Here is a 15,149-nt window from a genome sequence, read left to right on the forward strand (position 1 = left end):
AAGTATCCTCATGGACAAGGAGTTCCCAGTGAAAGAGAGCATTCAAGGTTGTAACTTTGTGAACAGTTCTCATGATTGAGTCTAATTCTGTAGATGTTTCCTTCCAGGTAGACAGCTCCATAAAGGGTCTCTAAGGAACTGCATCCAAAGGTGCTAGGCTTTTTAGAAAAGCGAAATTACTCATATCAGCCAGGGATGTCGGCCAGGATACAAGAAACTTCTAACCTCTGAGCACTTTGGGGGTGAAATGACCATGTGCTTCCCCAACAGAATAAGGTCCCTAGGATGTCACATCCCTGCTCAAAGCTTTTCCTCTGGAAGCAGTTACATAAAAGGGGTTAAGGGAGGGGGGAGGGAGTGAACAGTATACATCCTCCCATCCGCAGTCTACTTCTAGTCCTCAACCCTTCCCAGCTTCATTGCCCTCCCCTAGAATCTATTTTCCCACTTGAGATACCAGCAAAGGACCTCAAAGTATGGGGAACAAGGAGGGGGGAAAATGTTGCCAAGATTTTAGCATGTGGGGCTAAATCTGTTAGAAAAAAAAAACACTTCAAGTAAGAACAAATTAATTTTCTAGACTGGCTTTCAGACTCTTGAATCAAAGTTTTACAAGGTTAAAATTGTACAAGTACTGTTTTTTTATTATTATTATCATTTGCTCTGGAACACATAATGTTGCCTTATTCTTTTTAGGATCAAATATAAACTCCTAAATCTTTAATTCAAGGTCATCCATCCATTGTCTATGGTATATCATTTCAAGAACATCTCGACCCTAATTTTACCTCTTCCCTAAATCCAAATCACTCAGCAACTCTTGCTCATAGATTCTCATTACTTTCTCCATCTCTACTATGCTTCTCTGTTCTCTCTTCTCTTTTCTAAAATATCATCTTACCTGACAAAACAGATACAGGAATTATAAGAAAATAAACATAAAACACTTTTATACAAGTCAGATATAAATAATTGTGCTATTATTTATTGTTCATGGATTGGTAAAACCAATATAATTTTTAAAACAACAATTTTAATCTATCTAATCTATTTATTCAATGCAATCCCAATTAAATTACTAAAAATTTATCTTATTGAATTAGAAAAAATAATAACAAAGTTCATTTGTAAAAACAAAAGATCAGGAATTTCAAAGAAACCAGGGGAAAAAGATGTAAAAGAAGGAGATTCAGAAGGATCAGACCTGAAACTATATTATAAGGTGAGAGCATTGTTGAAGTGTTAAATTGATCATTTTGGTTATTTTAAATTGAAATTTTATTGTATAAATAAAGCCAATGTAGTCAAAAATAGAAGGAATGTAGAAAATTGGGGTGGGGTGAACTTTCATAGACAATTTCTCAGATAGGAAGTAATTGTGTTGGAATACTGCTGTGTTGTAGGAAATGTTGAGATGGTTAACTTAAAAAAACATGGAAAGACTTGGACCTATGAAGGAAGATGCTATCCACCTCCAGAGGAAGAGAAGACAAGTAGAAATATGCATATTTCTTACATATATGTATATATATATATATACATGTGTGTATGTTTATCGATATCTGTGTACATGTGTATGTGTATATGTGTATCTGCATTTGTGTCACCTTCTTTAGGGTCCAGGTTAGCAGGGGAGGACAGGAAAAAAATAAAGTAAAAAGTGCACAGCAGAGAACAAAAGAAAATCTACAAGGAAGAAAAAAAAAAAAAAAGCCAGGTAGCTTTGAAAACAGTGTGTAACATTTATTATATAGATTTTCTTGAAATGGAAATTTATTGTTTTATATTGAATCCTCTCATGTTCTGCTGTGTACATGGAAATGTTCTTTTTTCCCCTTTCCTCATTTTATATTTAAGTTTAAAATGAATAAAAAATTTACCCAAAAAAAGGAATAAAGGTTACTTTCATAAAATTAAACCTAAAGTAAAGTAAAATATCATCCTGCCTTCTAAGCCGGGCCAGGAATGAATTTTGTTTCAAGATTTGGGTCAGAGTACTACTATTTCATGCCTTCGATTAATCCCTTTTTATTCACTTCTTCTACTTTGTCTTTGCTTTGGCCTCTATATACATTAGTGATTTCTTATCTCTCTCCTAAAAGAGAATAGCTATAGTGTAGTAAAAGAAAGAGTGTAAATTTGGAGTCTGTTCTCCTTATGGCTATCTAGAGCACTCATCGATACATTATAGGCAAGTTGACAAATATCTATTTTTTAATGGACATAAATAGATCAGCAGAGAAACTCTTATTCTAACTGATGAGATATCAGAATTTAGATAAAATAAACACAGAAAGAGACTGTTCATATGACTACTGACTCCAACAGCATAATTATGAACCCAGGATCCTCTTCATGCCAAGATGAGATTTCAGAGTATTGTAGCATACTGTAGAGGGCTATCAGGGAATCAATACAAAAAAATAAATACTCTCTTCCCCTAAGGAGTTTGCACTCTATTTTTTTTTTCAGGCAGTTGGGGTTAAGTGACTTACCCACGGTCACACAGCTAGTGTTAAGTGTCTGAGGCTGGATTTGAACTCAGGTCCTCCTGACTCCAGGGCCAGTGTTCTATCCACTGTGCCACCTAGCTGCCCGAGTTTACACTCTTGCAGGGAACAACATGGTCATATATAACATACATAGCATGTATACATATATAATATATACATATACAACATATGCAAAGATTAAGTTATTTGTGGAGAGGAAGGAGTTAAGGTTTTTTCTATTTTTTTCTCAGTCAATTTACTATCATTGTTTTTAATCTACTTGCTTAGAAATCAGATATTGTATATATAAACATATGTTTGTTAGAATTGTTTCTAAAGTATAAATAGACTAAGATTGAGAGTCTATCTACTCATATATAAAGCATAATTATTTTATTTATTTATTTAGTATTTTGCCTTTGTTTCATCTGTTGTGGCTGTTTAAATGACTGTTTTGCTTTCTTATTGGTTCTTAGATATAGTCCTTATATATAAAGTTGCCAAATACATGAGTTTCAAGGAAAGAGGCTTTTACCATATGCATGGATATATTATATATGCATGTGTTTATGCATATATAAATAAAAGTATATGTGTATATATGCATATTTGTATATATACATGAATACTACTTATTTGTAGAAGAGCAGGTAGTGGCAAGGTCAGAGAAATTACATTGTCTATGTTGATAATAGTGTTATTAACAATTACATTTAAATGTAAAGGTGAATTATTCAGTATTTGGCTTAGAGCTTTTTTCCCTCTCATTACTTTTTCTTTTTTTCTCCTTCCATAATTTCTCTTTTATTCTTCCCTGGTTGACTCATTATCCATAGACAATGTAAAAAATTCTATTTAATACATAATCCTATTATAAATTCTACTCAATCTTTTATTTGTATTCTTATTAGTTTTCCTGGATGTTCCATTTACAAATGGCTTTTCAAAAAAGGAAAAATACACACACACACACACACACACACACACACAGAAACAATCACCTCTTCCTTATACTTGTGTTGGAATAAGAATATCTTCATCTTGGGGGCAGCTAGATGGCGCAGTGGATAGAGCACCAGCCCTGGAGTCAGGAGTACCTGAGTTCAAATTCAGCCTCAGACACTTAACACTTAACTAGCTGTGTGACCCTGGGAAAGTCACTTAACCCCAATTGCCTCACTAAAAAAAAAAAAAGAATATCTTCATCTTCCTAGGTAAACCTCCCTTTGTTGTAATTTGGATGGTAGCCTGCTTCCTATATAAGCCAAGATCATTTTCACCTTTGTGTCTTTCTTAACCTGAGTCCTCTTTTCTCTCAATCTATTCAAATCTTGCCCATCCTTTAAAACAGTGCAAAAACAGTAACCTCTATGAACTTTTCCCAAAGTCAACATGACTCTCTCCTCCTAATTCATATTATTACATTTACAGTTTAGCTGTTTATAATGGTTCTGGATATCTTATCTCCTCAACAAGTCTACAAAATCCTCAAGATAGGGGTCATGTTACCCCTTTTCTCTGTTTCCTATATATTTATTGTATAATATTGAAGAATCCTAGCTAGGTAGCTAGGTGGCACAGCAGATAGAGTGCTGGGCCTGGAGTCAGGAAAACACCTTCCTGAGTTCGAATCTGGCTTAAGAGACTTACTAGTTGTGTGACACTGGGTAAGTCACTCAGCCCTGTTTGCCTCAGTTTCCTCATCTGTAAAATAAGCCCCCAAAATGAGCTTACAAAGAGTTGAACACAACTGAGAACAATTAAACAACCATAAAATGAGGCCTACAGTGCCTGAGGCACTGAGTCAATTTCCTCTCTGTGAGGATCCCCTCTGCCCTGAACCCAGTCATGTAGTAGTACTAGATTTGATTCTCAGGGAACTGGCCTCTAATAATACATATTAAACCCTTTTGTCATACTCTTCATCTTGTTGAATATGCCTTCATTTCATGTTCACTGAACTCACAAAGTAGAAATACTGAACTGCCTTTTGGACATGTATAATTGGATACTTCATAGGTACCTCAAGTTCATTATGTCCAAAATGGAATTTTTTACCAATTCCTGAAAATCCTCTATTATTCCAAACATTTATATTTCTTCTGATGGCATCAGCAACCTTCTAGTCACAAGAATTTGCTATCCCAGTGTAAGGGGCTAAAATTCTCACTAGCCTGTCTAAAATATCTAATGAGTGGTTGCCAATAAATTATAAACTTTAGCAAGACTTTTAAGCATTTATTAAGGAGAATAAGAATTTGGTGAAGAGAGAAAGAAAGGCCTAGATTCAGCTATCTATTAAAGGGACAGCGCATTTCTAGCTCCACTCTCCACCAGGGAGAGTCCCGACGAAAGAGAGTGAGAGCCAGTGTTGCCCCCTCTTCCTCCCACAAGCAAACATCACTTCCTGACACCAAAGAAAAGCCACATGGCCTTTCCCTCAGAGGTCTTCTCCTCATGGCAGAGCTTTCCTACAGTAAGTCTCCAGCAGGTGGTGTCATTCCAATCGTTACACCAGAGTCATCTTTAACTGTTCTTTCTCCTTCAACCCTAGGATCAGATCAGTTTCCTAATGTTACCAGGTTATCCTCTGCAACATTTCTTGCATCTATCCTCTTCTATCCACTCCCACCATCAAGCTCAGTATCTCATCATCTGTTGCCTAGATTATTTTAATAGCTTTCTGATTAATCTCCATGAATATACTGATTTCTCTTTCCAGTTCTTCACAGTTTCCAAATTGATGTTTCTGAAGCACAGGTCTGGCAAAATTACTCCCCTATTCAAGAAGCTCCACTGATTCCTCTGTTTGGCATTTAAAGCTATTCACCTTCTGCCTCTAACCTACTTTTCCAGGTCTATTGAACATTATGGTCTTTCGCATACTTCATCCAAACCAGCCTATTTGTTCTTCCCGATAGGCAACATTCCCTCTTCTGTCCCTTAAGCCTAGAATGCACTTCCTTCTCACTCTCTAAAGTGTAGAGTGCCTAGCTAGATTCAAAGAGCTGTTCAAATTCTACTTCCCATAGGAGATCTATGCTGATCTCCTTAGTCACTAGTGTCTTTCCCCCCAGAAAATTACTCAGCATCTACCTTGTATGTATATTGTCTTTACTTTTCTGTATACATGTTGTTCCCCATCCCAAATATAATATATAAGCTCCCTGAAGGCAAGCACTGTGTCATTTTTTATTTTGTATATCTCTAAGAACTATAATGTCACAGTAGCTTAATAAAAGTCTAATGAATGGAAGAATAAATGAAATATGTATATGTTTGTTTACAGATATATGTATATATATATGCAAGAATATGTAATAGAAGAATGAATGAATGATATATAATAGTTATCCCTTCTCCATCACAACTCTGCCCATCCTGGTTTCAATATAAGCATGTCAGCATAAGAAATTAAATGAGGGGGCAGCTAGGTGGCACAGTGGATAAAGCACTGGCCCTGTATTCAGGAGGACCTGAGTTCAAATTTGGCCTCAGATACTTGACACTTACTAGCTCTGTGACCCTGGGCAAGTCACTTAACCCTCATTGCCCTGCAAATAAAAAGAAAGAAAGAAAGAGAGAGAGAGAGAGAGAGAGAGAGAGAGAGAGAGAGAGAGAGAGAGAGAGAGAGAGAGAGAGAGAGAGAGAGGGAGAGAGAGAGGGAGAGAGGGAGAGAGAGAGAGAGAGAGAGAGAGAGAGAGAGAGAGAGAGAGAGAGAGAGAGAGAGAAAGGAAGAAAGAAAGAAAGGAAGGAAGAAAGAAAGAAAGAAAGAAAGAAAGAAAGAAAGAAAGAAAGAAAGAAAGAAAGAAAGAAAGAAAGAGAGAGAGAAAGAAAAGAAAGAAATTAAATAGGAATTTTGGAGGAGTTTTGCAAAAGCCACAGATGACACAGAAAAAGTTTAGAAACTCAGAAATTAATAAAATATATGTATAGTATTGTATAATATCAACCCAAACTTTACAATAACATGCTGTAAACACCACATAAAATAAAAAGAAAAAAGCAGACTCCTTCTCTGCTATGAAGAGAAAAAAATTTAGGCAGATTTTCCAAATCATGGGGTTGTCATGCCCCTAACCCTCATGATGTGGAAGGGATAACTATACATATATTAAATGGAAGAATTAATGGTTTATGTGTGTATGTATCTTCAGGGAAGAACAAGTAGCAAATTTATGAATCAAGATTTTTTTTTATATTTCTATAAGGAAGACCCATCTATTTTGAGCTAAGTAAGGAAGACTATATTTTTAGTTTAAATTTCCACTGAGGCTTAGACTCTACTGGGAAATGCAAAACAGAAAATTCAAAAATGCTTGGAAAATACAAAAACACAATTATTTACATGTGAATGTTAACCAGTTTTAATTAATGAAAGCAGGACATCAAAAAGTTCTGGTTTTAATCACTGAAATTTGTACTGAAGTGTTCTATGATTTTTCTCAGTGTGTGGAGATCCACTTCGCATCTCTGTGAATAATTTATAATGAGTCAATATAACCAAGCAGTAGATTACCTGGTGTATAACATTCTAGTGATGAGCCTTCTGCATTCAAATTAGCCAAACATCTAGGATGTACTTACAGAATTTCCAGATTCATACCTTAGGAGAGTGAAGTTCATCTTCACATTATGATGAGGTTTGGGAATAGAACTTTTGTGGAGGGATCTCTAAAATATATCCCATAATTTATGAAGTATTAAGTAGTTTCCAAGAAATAGGCATTAAACAGAATAAAATCAAGACATTATAAAAATCACCAGAGTGTTTACTGCAAAGTGAAGTTGAGGCCTGGGGTTTGTGTGACTCCCAACCTAAAAATAATGTAAAAACAGGTGGTAGGCCAGGCATGGCCCTTGAACTGTAATTTGTTGACCCTTGGCTATTGATTTTTTGGGAAGTTGTGAACAATGTTATTCATTTCCTCATTCCACTATATGTTGGATTTTTTCTTGTTGGTGATGGTGGGTTTTTTTTTTAATTTCAGATATAGCAAAACAATGTCCCAGTTCTAATGCTCCTTTGGTTTTTTGGTTTGTTTGTGTTTTTTTTTTTTAATTCACGCTTGTTTAAATGAAGTGGCTAAATCATCAGATGGGTGCTCTAACAGCAGAACTCAATTTGTTTTACACTACATACTGGTATCAAAATCAGCTCATCTCCTTTTAGAGCAAACGTATTGATGGGATGGAAACAGATACAATTCCATTTATTTTATTCTTCAAATTCTCTGATAGAGTCCATTCCATATCTCCCTTCTGTCTTCCAGCCAAAGAGAAAGGAACAGCCTTTTTAAAGGAGTCAATCAATGATACTTGGGCTGCCAGAAATAGTGACAGAAGATGTTCATTGCCTTTCCACCTCACGTCTGCAACATTCAAAACTCTAGGGCTAAAGACTATTACTGAAAACAAACCAGTTCTTTGGAATCACTACCAGAGTGTTCCTGCCACCTTTTCCCATTCTTTAGAAGAGTAATTCAATTCCATTTTTGAAAGGGGAGGGTGGGGGAAGGGTGATTCTTCTAGTTACAGAGATCAATTTGATTCTTAGTCATTTCAGAATGAATTTTTAAACTTGTTGAACACAAGCATACAAATGTCTAAGAGCAAGTCAGATAATATACAAAGCCTCCATTCATTGTGTAGGCAGAAAGGAATGCTGGTCCCCGGCAGCTCTCTGAAGAATGTTCTTTTGGCATCAGATGCTCAGCTAGAAACAAGGAGGGAAACACATATATAAAATGAATTTATAATGTCTCTGGCTCATAATGACAAAATGATAAGGAAAGTTGGCTGTTTAGTACAAACTGTCAGTTGCATATTCGAGCCCTCCTCTCTTCATGGTCCCGCCCACAAAGAAAGGCCTGGCTACCATCTCCACAAAGCACAAAGTGCCTGTTTATGATTATTGACTGTTGAGGCCTGTGCTCTGAAATTCATTCTGTCAACAGAATGTAAGCAAAGTTGGCATTTTAAAGCAGAACTGTTTCAGTAGCTTAGTTTCCTCAGGATTGCTATGCAGCAGGATCAATGTTGTAGTCCCCGGTTCAAGCTGAAAATGTTACACAGGAAGACATACCATGTAAAGGTCAGATTCTACTATGATGATGAATGTCTTGATCTATGTATGCAAGAATGATTGGATGCATGGATCTTCTCAGGGCTCTCTGAACTTTTCACCTGACAAAGGGGAAAAAAAACAACAACAATGGTATCATTGACTGAAAGCCTTATTGATAAACAAAAGCTTATGATGCAAAGGTGAAATGAATGTGAATTGTAAAGTATATGCTGCTGTTACATCCAGTTACATCATTGGCATGAGTAGAACAATGATAATAGGTGTTTTATCAAGAGAGCCAATGAAGTCCTTATTTTCATTGGAGAACAAAACCAGCCACGGTAATAAAACCTGAGGTTTTGTAAGGTACTTTATAGGGGAATTAATTTCTTTTTAAAATGTTGAAAACAGTCTGTTTCACCCCTCAGAAGGAAGAGGCCTTTTCTAAGATTATGAATATTTTTTTTAAGTTTTTACAAATTTATTAACTTTTACTTCAATGTGATTTGGTACCAATTTACAATCACTACTTAATAAAATTCATGATACTAATCTGTTTGACCAAAATGAAGAAACAATAGATGGACTAATGAGTTTGAATTTTGTGAAGGTGGGTTTTAGGTTGTTTTTCCTATCAATGGCCCAATCATAATCTTTAAATATTATGTTAAATTTCCAGTTATTCTGTTTGACAATATCTTTAACTGCCTGCTTGCTTTTTCTGTGTCCTTCATTTTTTACAAAGGATCTACAGGGAGAAATTGAAGCTCACACTGATATCTTCCACAACCTGGATGAAAATGGCCAGAAAATTCTGAGATCCTTAGAAGGTTCTGATGATGCTGTCTTGTTGCAAAGACGCTTGGATAACATGAACTTCAAGTGGAGCGAGCTGAGGAAAAAGTCTCTCAACATCAGGTAGGAATAGATCAAGAGAAATCCCAGAATGGATTTTTTTTAATGGCAAAATTACCCCCCATTTTCCCAGCACAAGGACCTAATTTTATATCTGCTTATGTAAATCATAGAATTTCAGAATGATTCATATTATTTTGAATAAATGAATGATTCATTTGCTTGGTATGGAGATGATAGTTGAGGGTGCAGATTAGATTAAAATGGTGATGTTTTATAACCACAGGAGAGATGCATATTAAGATGTTAGTGCATTTAAATTAGGAGCACAGTATTCTAATTTTCTAGAGTTGGCTCTTGGCTTATCAGAGGGTTATATAAAAAGCAATGGAATTAACATATAATTAGGCTGGAGATTCTGGTGGTATTCCTTGTATATCAGCCACTGTTAAATTTGTAATACAAAACAGAGGGTATCCTTTTAAAATAGCAAGATTCTGAGAATCCAGTGAAAAATTATAGGAGGAAGCAAAACTACATACCTTTGTTTGATGTTATCTGCATGCCATTCTCTTTAAGAGAAATTAAATTCTCAATTGTGGCATCCCTATGTTTTGCAAAGTGTATAGTTCTCATTATAATTATTTTGATAAATATCTAAAAAGAGTTACAAAGAGGTAGTCTAGAACCCAAGGTCACCAATTAACCCATGAGTGTGCTGAGAGTAGAAGCACCATTTCCTATCCTATGGTTGCTTAGGCTTTCTCCTGTGCTACATTTTGTGATCTTTTATTTTCCTAATTCTTCTAGGTTGATGGGGGGCAAAGGTAAGCCATGAGGTATAAGATAGTTTAAGATAACTTCCATAGCTTCCATTTTAGTCATGCTAAAATCCAAACCAAAAAGAATAGAGTTTAAGGGTAGAGAGAGAGAGAAAATCCTTTAATAAATCGAAATTGGAATAAGAGAGTGCTTTTCAAAAGGGCACAGTGGCACTCTTCCCCCACCTCTGCCTCTTGACAATTTTTGAAAGTTCGTCCTGGAACTTTGCCCTTCTGTCTACGTCTCTCCAAGTGCACACTCCAAGGCATTCATTTCACCTTGCTTTTTTGTTCGTTAGTTTTACACCCATGTGTTGGTGGTAGGTCACAGGGCAGCAATAGGGAGAAGCATTCTCAAAGTAACGTATGAAATATTAGTTTTCTGTAACACAAGCCCTGAGGAAGGTCAGTATGTATAATGACAGAAAGCACCTTCATAACATCTATCATTAAAAATAAATGAAAGATGTGAGACTGAAAAGATATTGGTAGGTAGAGAAAAGAAAGATTTTGCACTGTTTTTGTAGGCAAGCAAAAGAAAGGGGATATAGACCTTCAAAGCATTATTTCAAGATTTCTCTCCACAGATGCCTTTTCTTTGCTCCCTGTGAACTCGATGAAATAAAGAGGATTGAAAAAAGACAAAACAGCATGTCAGTCAAAATACGAGCAATTCAATTTAGGAGATTTCCCTCACGTCAGCCACTGTGATTAATTTCTGCTTTCATTAATCACCCAGAAAATCATCATTTAGCTTATCACTTGTGTTACCTGTCTAGAATAAAACATTCAAGTCAGTGGTTTGAGTCTTTAAATAAGTCTGTATGATGATATAGGCAATAGGTTTTATAAGCAACTATTTATAATAAAAAGAAATAACCTTTCTCATCAAAACAAATAAGCTCACTTAGTCTCTGACATTTGGCAGTTCCTAGTGATTGGCAAATGTTCAGATGAGGGAGGCAGAATAGAAGTGGTAAAATGGTAAGTTTGAAAAACACTGGGAAAGGATGCAAAGATATGAGCAGTGCTTATCAACTTGCATTACAAATAGAATATTTCTCTATCTTAGTTATTTTATAGAGTGAAATATTATGAGCTGAAAAATCACCTAGAAAAAAATAGGCCTATACATGCAAAACCTATGATATTCTCTCTTCAAAATTGCATTGCTTTATGGAGAAAGTATTTTTGAGAATTTGAAATTTTCTATTTCAAGAGATAATAGGAGGAGATAATATTTAGGTTTATAGTTAAGGAATCCTCAGCTTTTCAAACAACAAATTTGCCTTTTGATGAGTTCAAATAATACAAATATCTGGATCCAAATATTTCCAGTTCTTTTTTTTATTGACCCTTAAGAAGAGGTATCCTCAAGCCTCCACAAGTTGTCATCAAATTGTTCTAGAGGATGTCTTCCACTTAAAACATTTTCCTTCCTTTCTGTTTCTCCAGCCATCATTTCCTTACTAGAATCCAAGTTCCTATCACCAACAGCTTAGCCATTATCCTTGCCTACATTGTTTTCTATTTCAGTTCATCCATAGCCTGAAAGACTAATCTTCCATGAACACTGTTTTCTTTACATCAGCTCCTCACTCAAAAGCTTATGCTGTCTCCCCATTGCCTGAATATTAAACTGAAATTTTCTGTTTGCTAACAATTGAACCTTTTCACCCATTCATCCTCTCCCCTGCCCCTTTCCACATACATATGCAATCAAGTCTGATGATAGGTGTTTCCCAGCATAGACTTTCTGATCTAGCCAAGCAAGGAGATATGCTTAAAACTACCACCTGTTTTCCTTGTTCATTAATTGTCCATTTTTATTTCTGTATTACTTATAAATAGCATTTCTCAAACCAAAAATGCCTTCCTCTCAACATATGTGTGTATATGTACACACATATATACATATGTAAGCTTTAATTGCTTAAAATTATACTGTCTTGGAATGTTCTATATGCATATATGTATTTATGCATGCATGCATGAATATACTATAACTATACAGAGAGATATATGCACACATATATATGAAACATAGTTCAAAATGGGCATTCTCCAGGGAGATTAATATTCCGAGAATTTGTTCCAATTGTCATTTTCTTAGGACATCCTTTGCATTATTCTAATATGCATGTGTTAAGAATATGGTGGCAGGGGCAGCTAGGTGGCGCAGTGGATAAAGCACTGGCCCTGGATTCAGGAGTTCCTGAGTTCAAATCTAGCCTCAGACACTTGACACTTACTGGCTGTGTGACCCTGGGCAAGTCACTTAACCCCTATTGCCCCTATTGCCCTGCAAAAAAAAAAAAAGAGAGAGAGAATATGGTGGCACAGTGGATAGAGCACTGGCCCTGGAGTCAGGAGGACCTGAGTTCAAAGCCAGCCTCAGACACTTAACACTTACTAGCTGTGTGACCTTGGGCAAGTCAATTAATCCCAATTGCCTCACAAAAAAAAAAAAGAAAGAAAGAAAAGAATATCTGAACTATCTCTAGTGAATATGTGTCCATTCAGTCTTTCCAACCAGAGTCAAGAATTCAAGAACTTTTATAAATAAAAGAGTAAAAAATGGTATAATTGGAAGAGTACCTAAGAGGGAGTTAGAAAACTTGAATTCACATGGTGGTTCTCTCATTTGCTGTGTTACCTGGAGTAAGTTTCTTGATCTGTCTGCACTTTTTATTTCCTCAGTTGTAAGACAGACAGACAGATAGATGAAATGAGAGGGGAAGGGGTTTAGAAGATTTTAAAAGTTCCTTCAAATTCTAACATTCTGATTTTTAATTGAATAGCCATGCTAGATATAATCTGGAGCAAATTTGCTTTAATGATTATTACTAAGTAATTTCAAAGGGATATTAGTAGGGAAAATAACTATAAGATATTGGGTTTTTAAATCTTAAAAGATATTGAATACAATGTAGTTGAAGAACTGAAAATCATATATCACTTACACAAGATTGTCCCATTCCCTTCTGGTTAAAGTTTCATGTCATGATAAGAAACATTCAAGGATATTTAAATAGTAGGGAGCTTGAAAATGGCAATTTACCATAGTATAGATTTAGAGGTAGAAGAGACCTTAGAGATCAGTGAGTCCCACTCCCTCATTTTATCGATAACAAAACCAAAGTACAAAGGCTTTTGTTAATAATAATAATCACTAGCATTTTTATAACTAAGGTTTGCAAAGTACTTCACAAGTATTATCTCAGTTTATGCTCACAGTAATCTCTGGAGGTGGATGTTATCATTATCCCCATTTCACAGCTGAGGAATTTGAGGCAGACAGAGACTAAGTGACTAGTCACACAGATACTAACTTAGGTATCTTCTTCGGACACTTCCTGGCTCTAAGTCCTGTGCCCTATGCACTATAGCTTTTTATGTGAAAATAGATATATGTCATAATTGAATGTATTAATAGGTCTACAAAGACATATACAGAGAGCGTCACCCAGTATTAAAATGGAGTCTATCTATGTCTGCATATGTATGCATGCTTTCTATTTCCATAGCTATAATCATTTACTTTTTGTCAGATCACTTCAGAATTTTATAAAAGGCTATATGAAACATCTGTTTTTTAAAAAAATCTAAATCTTTTCATTTACTACAGTAGCATATAGTCACATTTCCAAGTAATTCCATGTATTGCTGAATGAATAAGGAATTTAATGCTTCTTTGTGGTAGGACTAAGTAAAACTATGACTGAGAAATTCATTAAAGCATCAGATATGACGTATGTTACCTGAGAAATTTAAGGAAACCATTTTGAATCACTGTTAATTTGGAGGAGGAAAAAATCAAAGTTGTTTCCTTTTTGTCTCTGCATCCCCAGTGCCTAGCACAGTGCCTGGCTGAACAGAATGGGATTGAATTGTCCTACACAGAGCAAAGCTAGACCTCTTGAGAAGGAGATGTGGCTAAAGGATTTCAGTTCTCCTTGTTCAAAGGAAAGAAAGCAGAGGGAAAATGTGGAGTCTACCTTGAGAAAGCCCCTTAGGACTTTAATTTTTGAGGTTGGAATTGATGGCCTATTTTTAAAATGATCATTCTTTTCTGACCTGGATTTTTTGCTTTTGGCCTAATGTCCTAATTCATAGTTTCTCTTTATTTCAATGGCCCTTTATTTTCCTCAGAATCTGTCCCTTCTCTCTGTATTCTTAATTATGACTTCAGTATCCATTGTTGCCCAAGATATTTCCATGAGAATTCATACCCATTTTTGTAATGGAAGTCAAAAGGGAAAATTATTTCAGGAGACCAAGTTTTGCTTTATGTATATTTTATCCACATATTGGGAATGACTTCTAAAAGATTTCAAATTAAGTATCTACAAACTGAAAATGGACATGTCTATATTGCATAGACATAGCTGATACCTAAACAGTACAACCTTCACACTTCTATCCCAAGACTTAGGTACCGTAGCACAGACAGATCCTTGAAAGACCAGTTAAGAAACTGCTCATCCTAAACCCATTTGGAGGTTCTAGAATTTTACAGGATATATTTTTACAACCTTATCTAAGGTTCTATAAAACATCAGCCTCATATATACTGCACATTTCATTTTGACCCTCCAGTTTTACACAGTTTACTGAAGATTAGCATACAATTTGTTGAGAACTGATTGTTCATTCATTTAAGTATCTGCTCTGAACGTACAGAGCAACTATGGTAGGCTGAGGGAAGATTTACCATTTAGGTAGAATGAATTCCTTCACCTATGAATATTAAAGATTATAAACAGAGAGAAAAGAGGCAGCAGCCTATAGTATTAAATTTACAGTGGAGGACCTGGATTCAAATTATGGCTCTTCCCCTTAACTAGCTGTTTAATCATTTTAATTTTGTCTTAGTTTCCTTAACTGTAAAGTGGGCCGATTCAGTTAGACGGC

General features: G+C 35.5%; 1 protein-coding gene across 1 annotated transcript in view; it reads left to right on the plus strand.

Moving 5' to 3' along the window:
- Positions 1–15,149, plus strand: part of DMD (dystrophin) — a 2,325,391-nt gene that overhangs the window by 1,873,887 nt on the left and 436,355 nt on the right. The window contains 1 exon segment of the mRNA XM_043994767.1: positions 9,305–9,477. Within this exon segment, the coding sequence (XP_043850702.1) occupies positions 9,305–9,477 (173 nt within the window).

This window comes from Dromiciops gliroides, chromosome 3 (genome assembly GCF_019393635.1).
Source record: "Dromiciops gliroides isolate mDroGli1 chromosome 3, mDroGli1.pri, whole genome shotgun sequence".
NCBI classification, from domain to species: domain Eukaryota; kingdom Metazoa; phylum Chordata; class Mammalia; order Microbiotheria; family Microbiotheriidae; genus Dromiciops; species Dromiciops gliroides.